Source organism: Telopea speciosissima, chromosome 9 (assembly GCF_018873765.1).
Source record: "Telopea speciosissima isolate NSW1024214 ecotype Mountain lineage chromosome 9, Tspe_v1, whole genome shotgun sequence".
Classification (NCBI taxonomy): Eukaryota; Viridiplantae; Streptophyta; class Magnoliopsida; order Proteales; family Proteaceae; genus Telopea; species Telopea speciosissima.
The window spans coordinates 2,137,885-2,161,587 of NC_057924.1; the positions used below are offsets into that span (position 1 = coordinate 2,137,885).

The window sequence follows — 23,703 nt, forward strand, 5'->3', positions numbered from 1 at the left end:
ATTGATAGGAAATTGAATGACAGAACCTTTTCTCCTTTTTTCACATGAAAGCATGTCACTGATATTTAAACACAAAGAAATGCACATTTTGGTTATGTCCTATGAGCATTGGATCTGTATGATGAACTCTAGTAATCTAGTTGTTATCTTTGATGAATTAGAAAATCCTGGTAAGAGCCAAAATTAAATTTTCTTACAGTGTGACCTTGCTCCAGCTGTATAGCATTGGCTGTTGGGTTTATTTGGGGATGATTGGACATATCAGGCTTTTTTGAAGGACCAAAGCTGCCTGACAAGTTGAACCTTTTGATCAAAAGGGAAGATTCTGTGCAAGATTAATCCGTTTACAGTATGATGTTTTGGAGGAAGAGGAACAACTGCAAGCCTGAAGTAAAAGTGCTATCAGTTGACGCGGTGGAGAGCAATGGCAACCTTGTAATTTGGGTTCCAGTTTCCACTGTTAAAAGAATTTGTGGGGTCAGCTATACATCTTTTTGTTATAATCAGAATGAGTGCATCTACGGAGAATGTTAGGGTTTTTGGTTCATCATTGTATTGTTAGAATTTTTTGGGCCATCATTGTAAAACCTGGATGTAGTTCTTTTGTTGTTCCTTATGTGTGAGCCTTTGTATACAGGGCTTGACCCTTCATATCTCCCTTACAATTGTATTCGTCAGTGGGAACATTAAGGTGGCTCGGATGTTCTGTCATATTTATTTTTTAGCATTGGACGTAGTTCTTTTGCAGTTCCTTATGTACAGTTTCAACCTTTGTATATGGGCTTTGCCCCTTCCTACATCTAATATAATTGTATTGTTAAAAAAACAGAGGATATGACTTAGCATTCTGTCATCTGTCTTTTTCTTGCCTATTATTGTCAATGGCTCTATGATCTTACATGCCGTCCTGGAAGCTTCAGATTCTTTTTTTGTGCCCAGCTAGTTTTTCTTAAAACTTAATTGTCATAAAGAGTTGGTGGATTTTCTGTACGGATGGCAGCTAAAATTAGGGTTCTACCTGTTTACTTATCTGCTTTTCTTCCCAATTCTATTTGGTGGCGTTTCTTCTCTCCACTCTCTCTTTGTTCATTTTTGCTATAATTTTCCCTCTTTTCTTTAATTTTTTGGTCTTATTGACGTTTTATTTTCTATGCATTGTTCTCATTTTGATGTGGGTACAGGTAATATTCGACCTAATAGTTTATGGGCTTATGGAAACTGATCAAATCAAGTTCACACGGAGGTACAGATGGAAGTAGTAGTACTGTCTAGGGTTGTAATATTGGTTTAGGAACAGAATAATTCAAGTTATTAACTCCAAAGTTAAATAATTAGTTTAGATAGAATAAGTATAGAGGAATTGGAGTGAGAATGTTTAGGAACAGAATAAAAAAATGAACTAAAACATGAAAAATTACAAGGATCTGAAGGGCCAAAAGCATTCATGCGATTCAATCATGTAGACTTTGGCTGAGGAGGTTGTACTTCTTTGAGATTTCCCAGACTATCAGCAAAGGAAGAACATATGCTCACTGAGCTGCATGTTATCCAAAATCAAGCGAAACATTTTAGTTATTCAGAAAACAGATTTCGAACTGTAGAATAGAAGAAAACATGTTCTGATTGACAGAACATATGCTTACTGAGCATATGTTCACTGAGAAGGAAAGAACATACATATCAAATAATTAACGAAAAATTTTAGTTATTCAGAAAACAGATTTAGGACTGTAGGATAGCAGAAAACAATAAGGTTAGGACAGAAAAACATGTTCAGGTCAACAGAATAAAAAAATAACAGTAACAGATAGAAAGCAAGGCAAAATACTTAATTTAGATGTAAAATAGGGAATCAATTTAGAAGAGAGTTATGTCATGCTTCTTCTCAAAAGAACAACTTTGTCTCTTCCAAATCTCTCCCACTAGTGTCTAGAAATCTTTTACTAAAATTAACTTTCCAAAATATACTTGATAGGTCCATTGTACTCTTATACAGTACGAGTATTGAAGCCCCATGTCTGGGCTTGAAAATATGTTGTTAAATGTATGTACACCCACAGCTCCCCCCCCCCCCTCTCTCTCTCTCCCTAAACCAAAAAAATAAATAAAGGGATGAAAATTAGAATAAGAGAATACAAGAAGAAGAAGAAGAAGAGCAATTAATGATTATGATAACAATGACATTGCAGGGAATTCTTTTTGAATGTCTGTTCTGTTCAGCACGAATTGGTTAAGATTCTCAACATTCTTGTACTGGATTTGTTAGTCAAAACTGATGAGCTTTGTATTTGCCACTGAGATATTGTTCTGTTTGGAATCTGTTCTCATTCTTTGAATGAAGGTAAGTGGGACGCAACCCTAGTTTAGAAATGTTACTATGATTGCTGAAAGGTAACAGTGTCTATTACAAGTTATGAAAAGATATTACATCTGTGTTAGTATCACCAAGAACTATTCTGCCACCATACAGGGATAAGTATTCAACTTGCAACTTTTTCCAGACATTGTGGGCTAATATTGGAATATTATCAGAACCCACAAACTCCTTTAGTTGATAGAGCGCATTACATTACAATAGAACCAATATCAGCAATATTGCAAGGCAAATGTTAGGTTTTGTCATGAAATAACTCTGTTCTTGTTCCTCTCCTTCCACAAGGACCAAGTAATGCAAAAGGAAGTCATCTTCACAGTACAAGTGATTTGGGACTTGATTTATAGTTGACTGGGTTCTAAGCTTCTAGCCCTTTTATACCAAACTTGCCTACAAAATATTTCCAGGTATTGCATGTATACACTTCAGGAAGAGATGATTGGTCAGATTTATTTCACATTTAAACATGGTATCAGAGTGGGGTTTTTGTCTTGGACTCCTATCCGGGAGGGTTTTAGAGTTGTTCCAATCTACCTCCCATTAACTTGGTATCAAAGCTAAGGAGAGGCGGTAGGCAAGATCGACGGTTGTTGCATTCTACTCCCAATTCAAGATTTATCATGCAAGTCTGATTTAATAATTCCATTAAACTCGTGGACGAGTTTTGTTTCAAGATGAGGAGAGCTGATGTAGACCAAAGGTTCATACGTAGCCGTAGGAACAAGGCCCCAAAACCAGCTCAGTACAGTTGTGATAACTGCTGTGGGAGGCAGCTTGGTCTGATGATGTGGCAGGTTTTTGTTGGTTCGATGGAGCATCACATAAGGCAGCTTAATTCCAGATTGCATGGTGATAATTCAGGTTATATTTTTAGCCTTGCAAACGAATTGATGTAGGTCGAAACATGAAGAAGAAAATGCTAAAACACTGTTCACATGAACAGTGTCACAGCCCATATTTGCCTTGTTTGGGAATACTTTTTAGTAGATCTGGTGGGCCCCTTGGCTAGCTGTATGGAGGATGGTTTGAAGGTTAGTTGCGTTGAGATTTTTATCCCAAGAGATTGAGCTGTCGAGATAATTTAGGAACTCAGTTTGTCTTTGCATGGGTGGAGGCAAAAGTCGAGTTCTAGGGTCAAAAACTACAATTTCTGACGAGATCTCGAGATCTCGAGATCTCGCGAGATCTCGGTGATATCTCGAGTGAAATCATGGTTTTTTAGTACAAAAACCAATATCTTGAGAGATCTCGCGAGATCTCGCGAGATCTGGTTGGCCCAAAGATGCTAGTTAGTTGTATTTAGCCCAATTTTCACCCAAAAACCATTTCCAACATAAGAGAGAGCAGAACGAAGTTCTTAGGCTCTAAACCAAGGAAAAACCTCTCCTTCAAATTTCTTCTTCTTTCTTTCGATTGTTGGATGGAATGCCTTGTTTGGAGTTAGATTGAAGTGCCAAAGTGAAGATTCAAGTGCCAATTTGGAGCATCATCACCTATTTGCAAGATTTCAAAGGTGTTTTCTATTTCTTCCCAAATCTATTTTTTCAAAAAAAAATTTTGTAATCCTTGTTAGATTCATGTGGTTTTAATATATGTTGAACATCTTTGCCGATCTATCACTTCATGGAGTCGGATTTTTTTGTTAATAAATTATTCAATCTCATTTTATGTAACAAATTAAGTGAACATTGATGTAATGTACATTTTATTTGAATGTTTTGATTGATGTGTGCTAATTAGAATGTTTTGATTGCTAATTTGCTATGTTTTACTAAATTATATATAGATTATGTTGTTTTAGACTTTTAGTCGACTGTGCTACCAACCTATGGTCAGTGAAACTCATATTTGGACTTGTTTTTTTGGCAAATCGGGCATGCCATTGTGTTTAAATGGCACGAAATAGCTGGATACCAAGTTTGGACCCAAAATATGTACAACCCCACCGAGGTTGGGAGTCAGGAGTCCAAAAAAAAAAATTGTCGAGATCTCCGAGATCTCGCTCGACTCGGTTTACGGCCTGCGAGATGCCACGAGACCGAGTTCTCCGAACCTTAGTCGAGATAATTTAGAACTCGGTTGTCTTTGCATGGGTGGACTTAGTATTCGTTTTAGTTTCTATTTTTAGATTAGATTAGTTTCTAAATTCCAGGACTCTTTATTTTGCCAACTAATGGGGTTGGATTTCTTTGTAATTGGTTTATTATTATGACAAAGTCTAGGGGTTTCTTTTCCGCTGAAGAAAAGAGTTGTTTTTATGTAATGGGTAGTTTCAATTTTTAGGATTCTTTATTTGTTAGTTTTTTTTTTGGGTGAATCAATGAATTTATTACCAAGGAAAAGAGAAACAAGGGCCCCCTTAGGGGGAAACAACAGCCAATGGCTAAAGAAAATCAGCTAGAGCCAGCTGAAGAAGAGAAAGAAACATTTGGGACACCCCAGGAGACAACAATTAGCCTGTTCCTTGGGGTGTCGAAACAAAAGGAGGGACGAGCTGACAATAGTTTGGAGGAGATTTCAAAGGAAATGGAGTCCCAAATCTGTTGATAAGAACGAGAATTGGAGGTCTATTTCCTAATATTTCGCTCCATCCAGATGTGATTTAGCGCAGCACAGAAAGCCATCTTCCCCACAGTGTCACAAATAGAAGCCCCTCGGAAAGTCATATCTATCCAAATCCATTCTCTAGACAAAGGGAGAATACTTCTCTGGGCGGGCCAGCACTTAGCTAGAATACCTTTTCAAATGGCTTTGGAGGTCGGGCATTCAAAGAAAAGATGATCCGAGTCTTCCAAGTTGTTCCAACAAAGGCAGCAAGCATTGGTAACTTGTATGTGACGCCTGCGGAGGAAAGCAAGGGTAGGAAGACAGTTGTTGAAGACTCTCCAAGCAGTGAAGGAATGGCACGGAATATGATGCTTAAACCAGAGGAGCTTCCTCCAACCAACCAAAGGGCCTTTGGATTGGATAAGATTCCAAGCTGCCTTGGAGGAGAAATTCAGCAAACCATCAGCTGTCCAGGAGACACAGTCACCTCTAGAAGGCAGTCTTCTTTGGATGGATAGAAGGTCATTCCAAAGAGGAGAGAGAGACTGGGAGGAGGAAGGGGGAGGAGCCCTCTCATTGAGATGAAGGATGTCTGCAACAAGAGCCATTCTGTGAAGGCCTGAAGCATAGATCGTCCTTGGCGTGACAAGGTGCAAAAGGATCCCTTTAGGGTGCCAGTGATCCAGCCAAAGGGAGGTAGAGAGGCCATCTCCAATGCGGGAGTGGATATAGGAGAGAGCAAGGTGGTGGGACTCCAGGATCTTGCGCCAAACCCAAGAAGCATCAGTGGAGACGGAAGCAGTCCAGATGGAGTCTTGCCGAAGAATCCTCGAATAAATCCAATCAACCCAAATGCTCTTCTGTTTAGAAGCAATCCTCCAGATGAGCTTGATAATACCAGCCTTGTTGACTTCTTTGATTCTTCTTATGCCCAGCCCTCCCTCCATTTTTGGGAGGCACACAGAAGCCCAGGAGGTGGGGTGGAGAAACCTGGATGTCTCAGCTCCCTTCCAAAGAAAGGAAGCAAGCAAAGATTCTATGGACTTGATGGTAGCTTGCGGGAGACCAAAGATTCCAGACCAATAGATATAGGAGGCTTCCAAGGCAGATCTGATAAGGACCAGCCTACCCGCATAAGATAGGAGCTTGCCTTTCCACAACTGCAGTCTTTTTCTCATGAGGCCCAGCATGGGGGTGCAATGGTGAGCAGTCAATCTAGCCGGAATCAAAGGAAGGCCCTGGTACTTGATAGGAAAGTGCCCCTCTTGGAAGCCTGATTTGACAAGGAAGTCCCCTTTGTGAAGCTCTGGAAGACCCGCAAAGAAGATAAGGGACTTGGAGGGGTTGATGCGCAGACCTGAAAGCTCATGGAATTGCTGCAGGCAAAGCATAATGCACTCGAGAGAAGCAATGGAAGCCTTTGAGAAAATCATCAAGTCATCAACAAAAGCAAGATGGGTGAGCTTTAGAGCTTTGCACTTCGGAATAAGGGGGATAAGCTACTGATCAGTACATGTCTGAATTTGCCTAGAGAGAACTTCCAAGGCCAAAGTGAACAAGTATGGAGAAAGGGGGCACCCTTGCCGAATCCCTACAGAAGCTCCAAAATAACCTGTAGGACTGCCGTTGATAAGGACCGAGAACTTTGGGGAGGAGATGCAACAACTGATCCAGTGAACAAAGGGGATAGGGAACCCCATCTTGAGCATGACTTGAGAGATATAATCCCACCTTAAAGAATCAAAGGCCTTGTGAATGTCAATCTTGAGAAGGATAGCTTGCCCATGGTTTTTCCTGTCAAAACCTCTAACTATGTCATTAGAGAGCAAAATGCTGTCAGAGATGTTTCTTCTTGGGATGAAAGCAGATTGGTTGTCACTGACCAACAGATCCACAACAGTCTTGAGTCTTCTGGCTAGGATCTTAGCAATAAATTTGTAGAGGATATTGCATAAGGCTATGGGCCTAAAGTCATTCATAGCCGAAGCACCATCCTTTTTGGGGATGAGGCACAGGAAAGTATGGTTGACCCCATTGATCTGGCTGGGATTGTAGAAGAAGCTTTCAATGGCTGCAATGAGATCCAATTTGATGATGTCCCAGGTAGAGAGGAAGAACCCCATGTTAAAGCCATCTGGCCCAGGAGCACTAGACACTTTAAGGGAATGAATAGCTGCCAAGATCTCATCTTCTTTGGGGATGGAGCTAAGGACATCAATGTGACTGGAAGGAAGGAACTTGTTGAGTAAATGGCTGGGCAGAGGAGTATCTCCCATCGAGGGGGCATTGAAGATGCCCTTGAAGTGCTGAACAGCCAGGTCCTTTATATCCTTGACAGTTGTAGCAAGAGAACCATCATTGGAAGTGAGTTGAGTGATGGAGTTTGCATTGACATTGGCCTTGATAGAACGATGGAAGAAAGCAGTATTTGAATCCCCCAACTCAAGCCATTTGATCCTGGATTTTTGCTTGAGGAAGCTCTCTTCCTGTGAGAGCAAAGAAGAAAGCTCAGCAGAAATAGTCTTCTCGGCTTCAGCCAAAGAAACATTGTGCAAATCTGCCTGCAGCTGAATTTGAACATTAGCCAATCTCTCTTTGCACTCAGTAACTTGGAGAGAGATATCCCCAAAGGTGCTTCTATTCCAAAGCTTGAGAGCTTCCTTGACATTGCGGAGCTTTCTGGAGAAGGCTATAAGGGGAGAGGAGAAAGCCAGCACAGGTTTGGACCAAGCATTCAGAACCGTGGGAATGAAGGTTGAGTGAGAAGACCACATGTCAAAATACTTGAAGGGTTTGGGGCCAAAGGAGATGTAAGGCTGGATGGGAAGGGATATAGGGGTATGGTCAGAAATGCCTGGACTATCAAAAGAAGCCTGGGAGGAAGGGAAGGAGGTGAGCCAGGCTTCATTGACTAAGACTCGGTCTAGCTTGCAACTGATACGGTGGCATCCAGATCTTTTGTTGCTCCAAGTAAGAGGAAAGCCTGTCCACCAAAGATCATTGACCCCAATGTCATCAATACAAGAGTTGAAACTGTCCATAGCCTCCAAGTCGAGATGATTGCCACCTTGTTTTTCATGACTGAAGCGGATGACATTGAAGTACCCTCCCAGGCCCCAAGGAAGAACACCAATACTGCTGGCAGTGGCACACAGGTCATCCCAGAGAAGAGATCTTTGGATGTGGCAGTTGAGAGCATAAGTGGCAGTGAAGAGAAAGGAGTCAAGGCCTGAAGGATCAGAGAATTTAAGGTGGAGAAATTGGGAGGAAGAGGAAAGAAGGGAGATGGAAATTTTTCTAGGATCCCAAATGACCCAGATACGGCCATTTGGATGGGAGGAATAGTTAGAAAGGAGGGACCTGCCAGGGGCGATGGACAAGAGGATATTTGCAGCATTTTGCTCCTTGATATGAGTTTCAAGGAGGCAGCAGAAAACAAAGCGAGAGGAGCGAATTTTGGAGTGAACGGTGGCTTGTTTCAAGGCAGAGTTAAGGCCTCGAGAATTCCAAATCAGGCCTTGGATCATTAAGGAAAGGGGAGAAGGGGCAGGGGGGACTCCAGGAGTCTAGCCATTAATGGCTTTAGTTAGATTTCTATTAGGATTTTATTTTATCTCTAGAAGACTATGATGTAGTCGATTTGAAGTTTATAAATAAAGAAAAGAGGGCTGAAACAGCCAAGTTGAGTTTGGAAAAAAAAAGAATGAGCTTGGTTAAAGCCATTAATGGCTGTGAGAGACAGCTCCTGTAAGAAACAGGTACAGAGGCCGTGGGTGAGAGACCCAAGGGAGAGAGTGAGAGGCTCAATCCAAACTATCATTCTTCTATCCTCTTCTATTTTTTTTTTTTTAATCTTTTATTCCGATCAATTTTAGTGACAGTTATGCCCTGAAAGTTGCTGATCTGCTGAAGACTATTCGAAAGACTGAATCAGCCATTGGAATTGATGTTTGATTGTTGCATGAAGGCTTAAGAATATCAGTACATTGATCCTACTGTAGTGTGGTTCTTAGTTGAACTTCTTCTACATTAAATTTGCTAGACAGTTGTAAAGAAACAAAGTTGAAAAGAATGTGGGTTCAAAGAAGAATAGAAGGATTATAGTAATCCACCTATCTAATCTACTCTGCCTGAGAGAATCGATCTGCAAAAACAATTCATCCTGTGGGTGTAATATGCTTGGTACAGTCCTATGTATGTCCCTTTTTAAGATCATTGGCTTCTTAGAATGTACTGTAGGTGTTTGTTGTTTAGGTACTCTCTGCTTTTTCTACTTTGCCAGTTGTTTGGTATGCTTTTTTTTTATCAGATAAGAATTTGTTAAGCAAAATGAGAGAATGACACTGAGCTTAACAGAGAGGAGAGCCACCAGGTTAAAGTCTTTCCGCCAAAACAGTCATATTCTAGCAGTTTTAGCTATTTGCATTTTTAGAGATAGACTTGAAAGAGGAAGACTCATAGTATGTTTTAATATCTTGTACAAAATTCATGATTCTCCAGCCTACCGAAATGTGAGGCTAAGGGTTGATTCTGTCTAGAACTTCTTTGGCATTGCCCAAAATGATTAGGTTCCTAAGAGCAGGTTTTTCAACAGCTTCTAGTTCCTTCAAAAACCCAAATGCTTAAATTTCTTTGGCTGACCCTTGCACTGATTTTCAAGTGACTGCTAAGGATTATCTTCTTCATTCCTGGTATTGGTATCATTGGAAGGGGGTGGGGGTTTCGCTTTGTGTGTCATAGAGGAGGAGGGGGGGGGGGGGGGAGATCCATTGGAGGTGATTACAAGGGTTAGAGACAGTCACTATGGAAACAAATTGATTTCTTAACTGCCCCACATACCAACGTAAGAGAGTCATTAGGAGACATTGCAGAAGATGGTGTTGGATTCTACCATGATTTCCGCAAGTCTTCCCATGAAACAGTTTACAACCTGGACCTTTGAGGTTGTTTGGTATTTTAGGTATGTCCTCCCTTTTGGCATCACTAGCTGTTGAAGAGTAGATTGATGCACAACGTTTGGAATCTCGCATCCTCTGCTACCCCCCCACCCCCATAAAAAAAAAAAAGAAAAAGAAAATATCCTTTTGCAGCTTATTCCTCTTGTAGTCTTGTATCATTTCCTTTTTGGTTTAACCTGTTTCGCTTTTGTGATGATGAATTAAGAGTTGATGGTTCCATGTTCTATTCTTTAGCTGATTTCTTCTCTCTGCAGTTTGAAGGGGCATTTGGAATCCAGGAAGTGGGGCTGCTATGTCGTTGTCTTTGCATGTGGGCTGATTCTGATCCGTCATGGAGAAAGGCAGAAACTAAACCTGTAGAGGGAGAGGTGAAAGAGACATGAGAATAGGAGATTTCCAGTTACATCAATGTAGTATGAACTTAACTATCTTTGTAATGTTTCCTTTTCATGATGTTCCTCATCTTTATGAAACCACATAAGAATTGTTTATTAGAGGACAGTTGTCGGTTGCATGGATTTGGAAATCGAACCAGTTTCAGCGGACCTTATTTCCAGTTACGCCGGTTATGGATGCACTTATATCTTATTCTTGACAAAATGCTCGTTCTTTTAGTCAGTAAAATAGAAAAATCAATAAAACTTACCTCTTACAGTTAGATCCACAAGACTTGTTTAAAAATCTAAAATATTATAGATTCGTGGAAATGTTTGGTACTTCTTCATGATTCCATTTTCTAGGGTTTTGGTTGATGCTGGCTAGTTTCCAACAGAGTCCGATTCGATTTGAATCAGAGTTAATGGAGGTTGATACCATGCCTGATTCTGGGTTGTAGAAATTTTTGTAGGTTGTGGCTGGAAGTAATGCTTGGATGTGAATGAGTTGTAATGGGGTTTGAGGACACGGTTTTTTTAATGTGTGCAGCTTTTGTATCTTATGGTTTATATATCTTTGTTATTATTATTTTTCCTATTAGGGAATTGGAACTGTATAATTATTTTTTATGATCATTCTTGTTGCTTCCTCCTCCCTCTGCCCCAAATACTTTGAACAGTATTAGGTTCTATGGGTCTATCAGTCTGAGCCAGCTTCCCCAGTGATCATTTCATACATGGAGTGTGGAAATTTCATCCTCTCACTGTTCATTATATATATATATATATGGAGAACAAATATTTTTAACAGTTCAAAGATAGGAATTTCGTTCTCTTATAGCAAATAATCGGATTATCAATCACTTTAAACATATGGCTAAAGTACCTACACTTCTGAAAGAAATATCCTAAAAGTCTAAATACAAAGTCAAACTGCCACTTCACTTGGTGTCAAGTGTTTCTTTCATTGACTTGCACGGTTGTAGAAATGCACCTAGTTAGGGGTGTAAATGAATAATCGAAATCCGTTTTCGTATTCGTGTTTGTATCTGTTTAGCACTATCCGAATCCGTCCGAAAGCTAAATGGATATGGATATGGATAGGTTATAGTTATCCGAAAAGCTATATTTATATGTAAATAGATAAAATATTCGATCTGTATCCGTGTTCATATCCGTTTAGCACTATCCGAATCCGTCCGATAGCTAATCGGATGCGGATGCGGATATAGCACTATCCAAGCCGAATCTGATCCGTTTACAGCCCTACACCTAATACATATTCTGTACACTACCAAAAAAAAATCAGAGAGTACAGCTTTTACAATAATAAGAGTTTTCAAGTACAATGTTGAACTCATCATTCATGGATATGCCATTGCCATTGTTAAACTTCCCCCCCCCCCCCCCCCCCCCTCCTCAAATGTTGGAGATGCAAAATTCCAATTCCTACCCAAAAGCAATGATCCTTTGTTGGAAAAGGTATTGTTTACCTACATTTCTCCACACTCTCGCTCCAATATATGTGGGTCTTTCTGTTGATGAATCATGCGATGCGGCGCCATTGGTTGAGTGTGGGGATTCCATTACACGCCGGTAGCATGTAGATCCCCTCCCCTCATTATGTCCAGTTCCACAAGATCCTGCAAAGCAATTGGAAACACAAACATCATAAACCAATTCAATGTATCGCAAAAAACCACGCCGTTGAAGGAATTAAATCAATCGAATCGGTTGAGACCAATCATGATTCCAGAAAATTCGAACCGACCAAGATTGATCCCAATACGGATGATTAGAACTGGTCTATTCAATTAAGTGATGACATGTGTCTTTTTACTTCCATAAATAACCCTTAATCTGGGTATTTATAAAATCAAAAGACACATATATACGAGAAACATACCCACATGGGTAGGAATAAGTGATACAGACTCAAATTAAACACTAGATAGTCCTAAAGGCACAATAATGACCCTTACATTTGAACACAATTATTATAAATTAAAAAAAAAAAAAAAGGTAAAAAGAACACTGCCTCATCATGTAGCCCTTGTGCTCAGACACATGAGCTTCTGAAATTATGATCCTGTCTCCTATGAAATAAAACATCATATCCATGTATATGATTTTGTGTGTTCTCTCATTGGCTCCCACATTGGATAGGAAGGGCTACGCAACCAGTCAGCAATATCTTGCCCCGAAAAAAAATATTTGGATTCAACTAATAGCTTGACTGAATGATCTAACCATTTGACAAAAAACATTATCTTTGATTAGCAGAAAAGGAAAGGGGAGATAGAACCTCAGTCTCTCCGATAAAGAATTTCCCCCCACTTCAGAAAATAACTATTAGGAATCTAAAGAGGCAAAGTACTTATTACAACTTCCCTTTCTAGTTTCTACTTTCTAGTGGTTGTTGCTCTATAATGGAGTGGAGGACACTTTTCTAGGTTCCTTTTCCACTGGGTGGAGGAACCTTTTTTTCCACGGTTTACTTATTCAAGAAGATGAGGATTATTTCCCAAGGAAAATGAGAAATTAATTTTTTTTTCTCCTGTAACCATTTTCATTGCATTTCTACGAAGGACTTAGCTTAAAATCATCAATTGGGATTTTTTTTTTCCTTCTATTAATCTAAAAGATCTCTTATGATAAGCCCCCCCAAAAAAAAGGCCTTGGATTTGCAACAAGGTTTGCCTATATTGAAAAATAAAATGCAGGCCTATTAAGAAAAGCCAATTATTTAATTCAAATCTAGTGCAAATTTTGAGTTAGGTAATACTTGATGGAATTCCGGTGAATGTAAAGGGGGGCCGGGTGAGGACATGGAATAAAAAATCATAGATCTGATTGGCTGAGGCAATCCTGATTTTGGCCAATCCGGCTCGACAGATCCCCTTCTAAAATCTAGGGTTAGGGCATATTTCATCCAATTCGGATAGAATTCGAATCGAAAATCCAGATTAGAATCAGCCAGAATCAATCGGGACCCAATTCCACTCTTTAAAACCAAGTTAAAGAGCATCAGTAATTTGTGAACTAAACTTCATTGGGCATGGTTTGAGTGTTGAAATGTCAGTATCATTAGAAGAAACTGAAATAAGAACATAAAAGAGTGTCCCAAGGCATTTGATCATATCACCATTTGAGAATAAGCCTCTGGGTCATTATTTCAAATACCTAAGGGAGGTTTCTGTAATTTTGTCCAAATGATATTTGCTCACAATGGCCACAAAGAATAAGATATGTCCCACTCCCACCCCACATTCTGACATGATAGGATTTACTTTTTCATTGTTTCATGTACATCACTAAAAGTGGAAACAACAGGATGGGAACTGGTAAAGGGTTCCCTACATCTCTGCCTCCTATCTTCCTAAATTTGTTCCATTTTTTCTAGCTTATATTGATGACTTTTTTTTCAACATTTGTTCTATTCTTCCTTTATTATTTGTTGCTTATTTTGACATCTCAGAACCCAGAAACAAGACTTAACCTTGCAATTTACAGTTTATTTCTTTGGCACATTTCTGGCGTGACTTGAACCCAAGTAACTCAGCCCAATGTGGGACAGCATCAATATGAAATATATTTTGGTATTAAAATCCTCTGCAGTACCGGTAGGACGGTGGTACACATCTGGCGGCACAGCAGAGGCCATGTGTGCCATGTGTGCCACTCTAAACCATATCTATTTATGTACTTGGATTCTATACTTCATCCACTTCAAAAAAATAAAAAAATATGGATTCATACAATGAAGTTAAGATGGATTTTTAAGTTCAAAACTAGCCAACTATATGAAAACATCTTTCATTTATTAAAAAAATAAATATATCTAACCCAGTTACCCTTTGACCCATAGATTGGTTTTGTTCATTAGACCCAATCCACTTTGGGGGTGAATACTTTGGATGGCTGACCCTCAGGTCCTCCATGGTTTAGAAAATCAGAATCGGATTGATTAAATCGAATGATCCAAATTGAGATCAGGTCCAGCTGATCCAATTCTAATCAGCTGATTAGAGTTCAGGTAGATTCTGGTCGATTCTTTTCGATTCTGTTTATTTGAACTACCGGGTCATTTCTTCTCTCCCCCCTTCCAAAACTCTCTTCCTTGATTCTGAAAGATTCGATATGGTTGATTCTAGGGTTTTGGTCATTCGATCACTGAGTTTTCAAATTTGAGAACCAATTGTAAGGTTTTTGGAACCGATTCCTACGAATTTAGACCAATTCAACATGGTCAATATCAGGGTTTTGCTCACCAGAGTCTTATCTTTCCCTAATCTAGCCAGTAGAAAGATCGATAGAAAGATGCTTGATTCAATCGTTTTTATGCCCCTTTGTCCAAAGAGAGGGATCTATTTCCAAATGGTTGACTCACTGCTCTCGTGGCTAGCACCGAAACAGTGCTTTACCCCTAACTATCCAGTCAACTGTTGCGCCTCAATGTATAAGGTTACTCATCCTCTTAGCACCCCTCAAGTCAAGCTGAGGCTGGCTGGTGGGAACACAAAGATAAGAGAGTTAACTAAGTTTTAGATCAACCAAATTGAACTCGTTGAGCTTTAACCCCCTTTAGGGATTGGACGACTAATAAGCCATTTGTAAAAGTTGATCATGAGTAAGACAACTTGCTTACAAAGAACCTCTTTTGTGGTAAACTACTACTCAAAATTCATTTGTCCTCATTGCCTCTATTGTCACGCTCCCGCGTTCCGGTGCTCTAAGATCAACTTACTCTCCATTAAGCTCATCCCTTGCCTGCCTGGTTGAAAGTGAACCATAAAATGTGGTTAATGGCAAAAACAAAAAAAAAGGTCAAAACCATCCCAATAGGTTTTCCCAAAAATCCACCCTCTGTGGCAAGGCATAATGACAGTCCACATACCTCGAATTGCAGAATTAAGTCCTAATGGAAGCAAGTAAAGAGTGATTGCCTAATTAATAACCGCCCTGCTATGGAGCTAAGTTACACCGCTAAGTTGAGATTCTCTTGCGAATTCTACAACCGATTTTAAGGTTTTTGGGACTGACTCCCATCAATTTTGATCCAGGTCGGATCCACATCAACCAGAACCTATTTGACCCCAATTCCAATTTTGATTCCCTTGGGTGAAAGGGAATGAGAAACTTGGAACTGAAGGGATATATAAATTTCAAAAGAAAGAAGATAAAGAAGGCACTATTCATCAAGAAGAAATGAACTCCATGGGGCTGTGATGTATGGTACAGATTGATTACAGAATAGGAATCTTTTGTTCCTCTCAATTAGATACAAGAAACCTTTTTTTTTTTTTTTTTTGAAAGGATCAGAAGGTTACAATCTTTATGTTACACATCCTTTTTTACCCCTCCGGTGTTGCTGTTATACATTAGTATTACTCTTACCCCCTCCTCCTCCCCCCAAATTACAAATTCCAACCCCTTTAATCCCACAAAAATTAAAAACTCTAATAACCCTTTTAACGCCCTAAGATTTTCACATTACAAAAAAAAAAAAAAAAAAAACAAAAAACCCTCTATCCAAAATCCTAAATAGAAAAAATAAAAAAGAGTAGACAACAAGTACTTATACCACCATAGAAACAATCCCAACCATCCATCTACCCATCATTAATATACCTTGGTCTCCCAGAACCACCACCACCACCATCGCCGGAGTTGGGGGAGCTGGCTTGGGCAGGAACACCTCCATCCACAACCATCTGATGATAATGTCCAGAACTGTACATCTGTCCTTGATGATGATGGCCCATCATCATCATCGCCGACTGCATCCCACCGTACATTCCACTTCCGCCGTTGTAACCAGCACTCCCACTTCCCGGATTTACAACACTGCCATTGCCACCGCCCGCTGATCCTCCGGCACCTGAACCACCGGAGCCGTCCTTCTCACCTATACGACCCATGGAACTCTTCTCTCCCTCCATCTCCCGAAACTTCTGGAGATAAATCTTCAAGGGCTCCACATACTCTTCGAATCCAAGAGTAGTCATGGCCCATAGTAGATCATCGCCGTTAATTGTCTTCCGCTTCTCTCTCTGGCACTTATCTGAAGCTTCTCCGGTGATGAAACTTATGAACTCCGACACGCACTCCTGAACGGTCTCCTTGGCGTCTTTGGAAATTTTAGCGTTGGCAGGGAGTGCCTTCTTCATGATCCTGCTCACGTTGGCTATGGGAAGGAAACGATCTTGCTCTTTCGGAGAGAATTCGCTGTTGGCGTTGCTGTTATTCGGACCGCCGGAGTCATTGTCTGAGTCTGCCATGAAATCCGGTACAGATCAGGATTTTGCTTGCTTTTTTACGTTGGAAGATGGACCAAAGAAAAGAAACCCTTAACAGTTAACACAACTTTTTGGTAGTTTTTTTTTTTTTTCTTCAGCTTTTTGGCTTTCAGTAGAATACAATGATTGAGAAAGCTATCAAGACAACAATCATGAATGAAGGATCTCCGTCATTGAGAAACTCAAAAGAAAAGACCATTTGGCTTTATTTCCTTTCTACCACACGGGTAAGAGCTGAGACACAGTAGCAGAAACAGGAGAAGGAAAGCATCGATAAATTGAAGAATTTCGACTGTCTTCTCCGGCTAAAATAGACCAAAAGAGTGAGGAAATTAAGGTTCCAAAGGATGAAGATTCGACCAGAATTGAGAGAAAGAAATAGGAAGGGAGAAGAGGGTTTGAAGGGAAGAAGAAGAAGAATTGACCAGATTCGGAACAGACACTGACGCTTGTGGGGCGGAGGTCATCGGAGAGAGAATTGGAACAAACGCCGGAAAAGTTCTTACAGAGCAACGAGAGGAATTTTGGAAAAAAAAAAAATTTCCGCAGAGAGAGAGAGAGAGAGAGTTGGGTAACAAATGTCGGGTCCGTTGGATTAGTGGCCTAATATCGCATCGTGAGCGACACGTGGGAGGTTTAGGGCCGTTTATTTATCGATAAGTTTGCGTCTCGTGGATAGGTCTTTTGTCGTTTGATCCATGGACTGACCGAATGATCTCGACCCCTTGGCCTTTGGGGAGGCCTGGGAGCCCTTCCGCATGTGGTCGGTGTGAGAACCAAGAACCCTCCCCGATGTCTCTACTCTGGTTCGATCCAAAGCCCTCCCTCAACCGCTCCGGTCTGAACCAATTGACCCAAGCCTTGCTAAGTTAGGATAGTTAACTTTGGCCCCAATTTTTTTGGGAAGAACTCGCCATTGAGGCCAATGTAGGGGGACTCTCTCACACCACACCAATTAAATGCAAGTGAAAAATATAACGGGTAAAAATTTTTCACACAGCCAATAGTATGGTTTTATTATTTTCTCTCTTCTTTTTTGATCATATTAAAAATAATAGTAATAACTAAAAGGGAGAGGGTTTTTTGCCTGGCATGATGGCTTCTGCACTAGCATGGGTTCAATCACAGTGCACACGGAATCCCAATTAGGGAGGGATTTTTGCATTCATGGGATGCGAGGTGGTTTTTTCACATACTTATGTGTCTGTGCGCAGGTGCCACGCTATCAGGCAAAGTTCTTTTACTCTTCCCTAATTAAAACGAAGAACTACTGTGAAACATTGAACCAATCAAGCATAGCACACTGTGAACATGGTTCAAAGTAAACGGAATTGGGCTCTATGGATTCTGTTCCCAATTCAGCTAGAATTGATCGAAATCAGCTTGAACCTTAGAAATCAATTATGAATCGGTTGATTCAAATCGATCAAAATTGGTTCAACGAACCAATTCCGATTCCGATTCCGATTCCTCATACCATGAGTCATGAACCTCATGCAGAAGGACCTTATAGTCCTAAAGTTTGAAGATACAAATATACTAAATAAATTGGGGGATTAAGGTATTGTCTGAGGAATTTGCTTATTTATTGTGTTACTTTTGGTAAGGATAACAAATTCTAATGCTTTGAGGGGAGGGGGGGTTGGTCTTACTTATAATCAGGGAAAGATGACTTGGTTTTGTTTAAAGGGCAACCAAAAATTTTTGGGAAAATTACATCCGCCTCCCCTGTACTTTGGCCTAATTACACGTTCCTCCCCTTGATTTTTCCACCTTACATTTTGACCCCTTATGACTGACGGTGTTAGAGTGCTGTTAGTTAATAATTTGAAAAGACAGTATTACCCTTTACTAACAAATTAAAACTGCATTTTCTATTCTACCCTTTTCATCATCTTCAACCTAAAACACCTCTTTCTTTCCTCCTCCACCACCAATACCACCTCCACCACTATTGCCGCTGCCTCCTCTTCCTCCTCCACCGCCAACACCATCACCACCGTCACCGTGGATGGTGATATACGAGGGTCTAACCTGCCAATGAAACTCAAATTTGATATTAACTAATTAATGGCCAAACAGAAAGCTCATATTTAAGGATCCCAAAAATATGGTTTCATGAGAGCTTGCACCAGAAACCGGAAACACCTTCTATAGATCAAACTCATTCCATTGTTTCAGATTGGTTGCAGAATGTGGTCTAAGGGGAAAAATAGAGGGCACAAGCAAGTTGCTCCGATTTGCATATGGCTTTGGAAGACCGCCACCTCCACCGCCGTTTAATTTCTTAAATATAGGTGATTTTTCTCGTCCGCCGTTCTCCTCTGGTATCATTGTAGTAGTCTGATAAAAACAGAGGTCGAAGAACATGGGCATGAACCTTCACCGTCTGAGGTTGGACCCAGCTGCTGCTGATTTCCAAGCTTCTGTTGGTGCTGGGGTCTAGAGCAATTCCGACTCGTCCTCGGTCGTCGATTTCAGCCACCACCCACAGAGTTCTCCTAGGAGATTCGATTTTGACCTGAATCTCCCCCCTGCACCGAAAGTTGTTTGATACCTCAATTTGGGGGTCGCCGGTTCAGATGGGACTTTTTATCCCCAAAAAAAATATTTTTATTTCTTGCTTCTTTAGTTTTGAACATAAAATCGAGAGCGGAATTGTATGTAAATGTTTTTTTTTTTTTAATCCAACACTGGTTCTTTTGCAACTGAAAAATCAAAAGTTTCTTCATGTTGTTCGTTACTACAGCCATTGTAACCTTTTCACTGAAGAGATAGAAAACGCAGAGATGGGAGACTGCGTTTTTCCATGTTGAAATTGCCCTTTGGTTTTTTGCAGGTTGAATGGTTTTAGATGAAGAGATAGAAAACGTAGAGATGGGTTTTGAGTCGTAGGAGTGATTTTTTCTTTTTTTAATTTATATTGATTCTCTCTGGGTTTGCGGAGAATTGGTTTACAAGAGAACTGAAAACCTAATTCCATAGTGGAGTGTTAAAATCGATAATGCTATCAAGGAGAAAATTTCCAAAAGATATGTGAAGAAGAAGAGAGGGGGCGGGGGGGAACAGTAGAAAGATTAGGGCTTTGTGATATAGAATCGTAGAATAAGAAACCAGAAGAACCAGCTATCGCGATGACGAAACGATGTTCCCTGATGGATCATATGATTCGAAACCTACGAAACAATGATTCTAACTATCCATGGGAGCCTCAGTAGGGTTTCTGGTTTATAACACCACAAGCTCGAAGGATATATCGGTTGGTGGAAGGAAGAAGAAGATGATGGAGAAGAAAAGAAAAAGAAGATCAACAGTGGAGGAGAAGGTTCAGCTAGGTTACCTACCGTTAGGGTTTAGTGAAGTGGAGAGGAAGAGATGGAGGTACTCCATTTTTGTTCTCGCCGGAGTTTGCGGGAGAAGGTCGGGATTGGAGGAGCAGGAAGAGGAGGAAGAAGAAGAAGGGTAAAAGGGTCTATTTACATGGATCAAAGGTTAGTGTGGGGATTAAATCAAAAGGGTAACTGAGTCATCTCACAAGGATCAGGGTTAGTTTGGGGATTATGCTATGCCACATCAGCATTTAACAGACGGACAGTAACGACAGGGGTGTAATAGTAGTTATTTTCAAAGTAGAGGGGAGGGATATGTAAGGTGGGAAAATCAAGGGGAAGAACGTATAATTAGGTCAAAGTACAGGGGAGGCGGATGTAATTTTCCCAAAATTTTTTTAATGGTTGGGCTCACCTAGGGCTGACTAGTAGACTGTTTTAAGTGCTGACACATCCCTTCCTAAAAAAGGATATAAAGACTAAAGACCATGTAACACTAACACCTACTTGCAACTTAAAAATCAAAACTAACACCTAATAACTTGGTATTATTATTTAGTTATTAACAAAATGACCTAACTATAATACCAATTTAATAATTTTAAGGACCAAACCATAGTCGATGAGAATTTTTGTTCTGTAGTACCATTTTTTCCTCTTTCTTCGGTATTTTTTTGCCGTTTTCTATTGAGCCAAAGGCCCAATCATGGATTTAAATGACTCGAGTCAACAAAGCAGGTTTATCTGTGTTTAGATTGTAATTTATTTTGACTTGATTGTAAGGATTCAGATTTTGAGGTAGAGACAGTGTTTATCTTCTCCTGGGTTGGGGTAATGGGTTGGGGTAAAGGCGGGTTAGATCCTCTTTTGTATTGTTTTTTTACAATTATTAATAAAATCTCAAGGGTTTCCTCAGATCTCAGATAATATACGAGTTTAAACAAAAAAAGGATTTAAATCAAGGTATCTGATGTCTTATTGGTTATTGGCAATATCAATATCGATATTGGTATGGATCAATCGTATCAGATTGTATCAGACATTCAATAGATAACCATCATTTTTTTTAATGTATCGATTATCATACCTGATACATATTGATTAATACTGATAACCATCATTTTTTTTAATGTATCGATTATCATACCTGATACATATTGATTAATACACCGATATAGTATTGAGATTTAAAACCGCGAGGCCAAAACAATGATTTGAACACCAACCGTTGGATCTACAATGATCTAATCACAACCATTCAGTATGCCTCTCTCTCTCTCTCTCTCTCTCTCTCTCTCTCTCATCAAACTCCTCTCCAGTGCACCCCCGAGCTAGCCAATGTCCGATGCACCCCCAGAGGCTGACATGTAGCAAAGTTGTTGTTCGAAGGACAAGGATGGATGCATACATCTGAGTGTGGTGCACATGCAATGGAGAGAAGAATTTCTAACTCGGTAGTGGGCATCCATCCTCGCTATTCAAATGGCACCTCAAACACGTGTTGACCTTTAATGCTACGCCTAACATGTTCCAGCGCAACCCGGGTTGTAGAGGAGCCGAATCCCTCTCTTTCTTTCTTTCTCTCTCTCTCTCTCTCTCTCTCTCCTCCAACTTTCTATCTTCGACACGAGTTATACCCGACTTTCACGGACGAATCTCTACCTCCTTGCTTTATCGGACGATTCCCGTGATATCTATCTCTGTTGTAGGTTCATACTTCATAGTTTCACACTAGTTATATATATAGGAGGAGTATTTGGTTAAACCAACCTCACTCACGGATTGCAACCTCTTGGATTCCCACCCGTCCCTTCTTAATTTTTGATGCACGGTTTTTCTGCGATGGATCAAAAAGTCCCTTTTTTTTTTAATGGTAAAAATAGATGTTTGTGCCGAATCCATCAATCCATATAGTATCGGTCTCGGGATCAATCATGACCAATATCAATCCGATATTGATTTAGATCGGTCAAACTCGGTTTGGATCAATAAAAAATTATAAGAATCCAGATTTTCTTGAATTGGGTTTGATTCGATAAAAAATATTAAAAATCGATACCGGTGGATTAAAAAAAAACCAAAAATATTTTAAAAAAACCCCAAAAAATGGCAACTGTCGAATCGAATCTGTCAATCCAATCGAGTTGACCAATTCAAGGAACAATCTAGAAATACCTTGACAGATCGTTCATGGCTGATACCAATCCGATCTAAGATTATGAACCATGATACTACCGATACCTAATCGTGAACATAGTTTCACCAAAGTTGCTAATTTTAGTGTTTTTTTTTATATTTTTTTTATCGTATAATTTGGTATTTCAAATTAAGGAAAAGGTTCTTGTGCAACTGGTGTAACCTGTAGGGCACACTTTCATCTTTGGGTCTACATCTCTCCTTTTCATATGAAATGTCTTTGTTGCCTCTTTCATCTTTGTGTCTATATCTTTTCTTTTCGTATGAAATGTCTTTGTTGTCCTCTAACATACGATATCATCTCACCGCATCTCATATGTGGGTTTTTCTTAAGGGTGTCAATTGGAACGGTTTCCGGTATTTGGGACAGGACGGTACCGGTATCGGTATTAAAAGTGTCAATCCTAGTACCGTCCCATTTAGTTAACGGGACCAAACCTAGATCCCAGTCCTGATTACTAGCGGGACGGGACGGTACCGATTCTTAAACGGTTCTAGACACTGTAGAAAAAGGGAGAAAAAGTTTAATTGTTTCTAACAAGGTGGGTTTATTAGTGTTGTGGAATTTTTTCACTATCATGAAATCTAAGTTGTCTACTGTTTTTTATAAAGCAACTTAAATTATGAAATCATAGTTTTATTTCTTCAAACTCCCTAAGATCATATGTAATAAACTTCTCATTTTTTTAAATCTAGAGAAGTCTTACAAAATGGAAGAATCCCGTTGTGTTTCCTCTTTGATTTTTTCAAACAAACTCTATTTATCACACATGTCACACGGTAGTATGGTACAAAGTACGAAGTGCAAAACAAAAGAACCTGGTAGATGTAGTTGGTTGAGGGAGGAGGGAGTAGCATTGTAGTAGATTCTGTGAGGAAAGACTTCAAGCTACGGCTGTTGACCTGTTGTTCCTCTTCGTATTCAAAAAGCAATTAGTGAAACCTTAATGAGTCGTAATTCTTATCCCTTTTTTTTTTTTAAAAAAAAAAAAAAAAAAAAAAGAAAGATCTTATATACTCTTTCTTTTTAAACAGTACTAGTAGTTTCGATACCATCCGGTACCTAATTGGTATTTCGGTACTGATACCATTGGGAATCCTATTTCAAAACCGTCCTGTCCCATTTATCATTCGATACCAAAATCACATACCAGTACCATCCCATTTACTAACGGAACGATCCAAAATCGAATTTTAGCGGGATAGTATTGGGACGATTCCCGCTTCCAATCCCAAATTGACACCCTTAGTTTTTCTATCCTTGCTTGCTAAGAAAACCTTCTCCCAGCAACTACACTATTAGACTGGATGTTGATGTCATTTTCTCAAATTTATTTTATTTTTATCTCATAAATAATTTTTTTTCTTCTTTGATCCCTTTCCTAGAATTCTAGTTGGGGTGGGGGTGTTCTTGTTTTGGTGCCATGCGAGTGTTCCACACTCCCACTACAAAGTGGAGCATTTTGTCCTTTTGTATTTTTTTCTCAAAGACTTTTCAACTTCTCACCCCGTTTTATAGGAATTTAAAAAATAAAAATAAAAATTTAATCGAGGGAATAGAGTCATAGACCACCACTTGCAGTCTTGAGAGCGAGGTGGTTGGCCCCATAGCCCATTGGCTCTCAG

The 23,703-nt window shown here is 39.8% G+C and overlaps 1 protein-coding gene and 1 long non-coding RNA gene across 2 annotated transcripts; both read right to left on the reverse strand.

Annotated features, from left to right (window-relative positions):
* Positions 1-536: 536 nt before the first annotated feature.
* Positions 537-1,028, reverse strand: LOC122640568. The gene is made up of 2 exons (XR_006329694.1): positions 770-1,028; positions 537-625 (listed from the first exon to the last, which is right to left on the reverse strand). It is a non-coding gene; the product is annotated as an uncharacterized LOC122640568 (long non-coding RNA).
* A 14,782-nt stretch (positions 1,029-15,810) lies between these two features.
* LOC122639465 (nuclear transcription factor Y subunit B-3-like) lies at positions 15,811-16,550 on the reverse strand. Its single transcript, XM_043832335.1, has one exon. It carries the CDS (start codon positions 16,532-16,534, stop codon positions 15,866-15,868), a length of 669 nt encoding a protein of 222 aa, XP_043688270.1. The 5' UTR covers positions 16,535-16,550; the 3' UTR covers positions 15,811-15,865.
* Positions 16,551-23,703: the final 7,153 nt, after the last annotated feature.

Coding starts and splice junctions, on each gene's coding strand:
- LOC122639465 (XM_043832335.1), bottom strand. CDS start 16,534: ATGGCAGACTCAGACAATGACTCCGGCGGTCCGAATAACAGCAACGCC.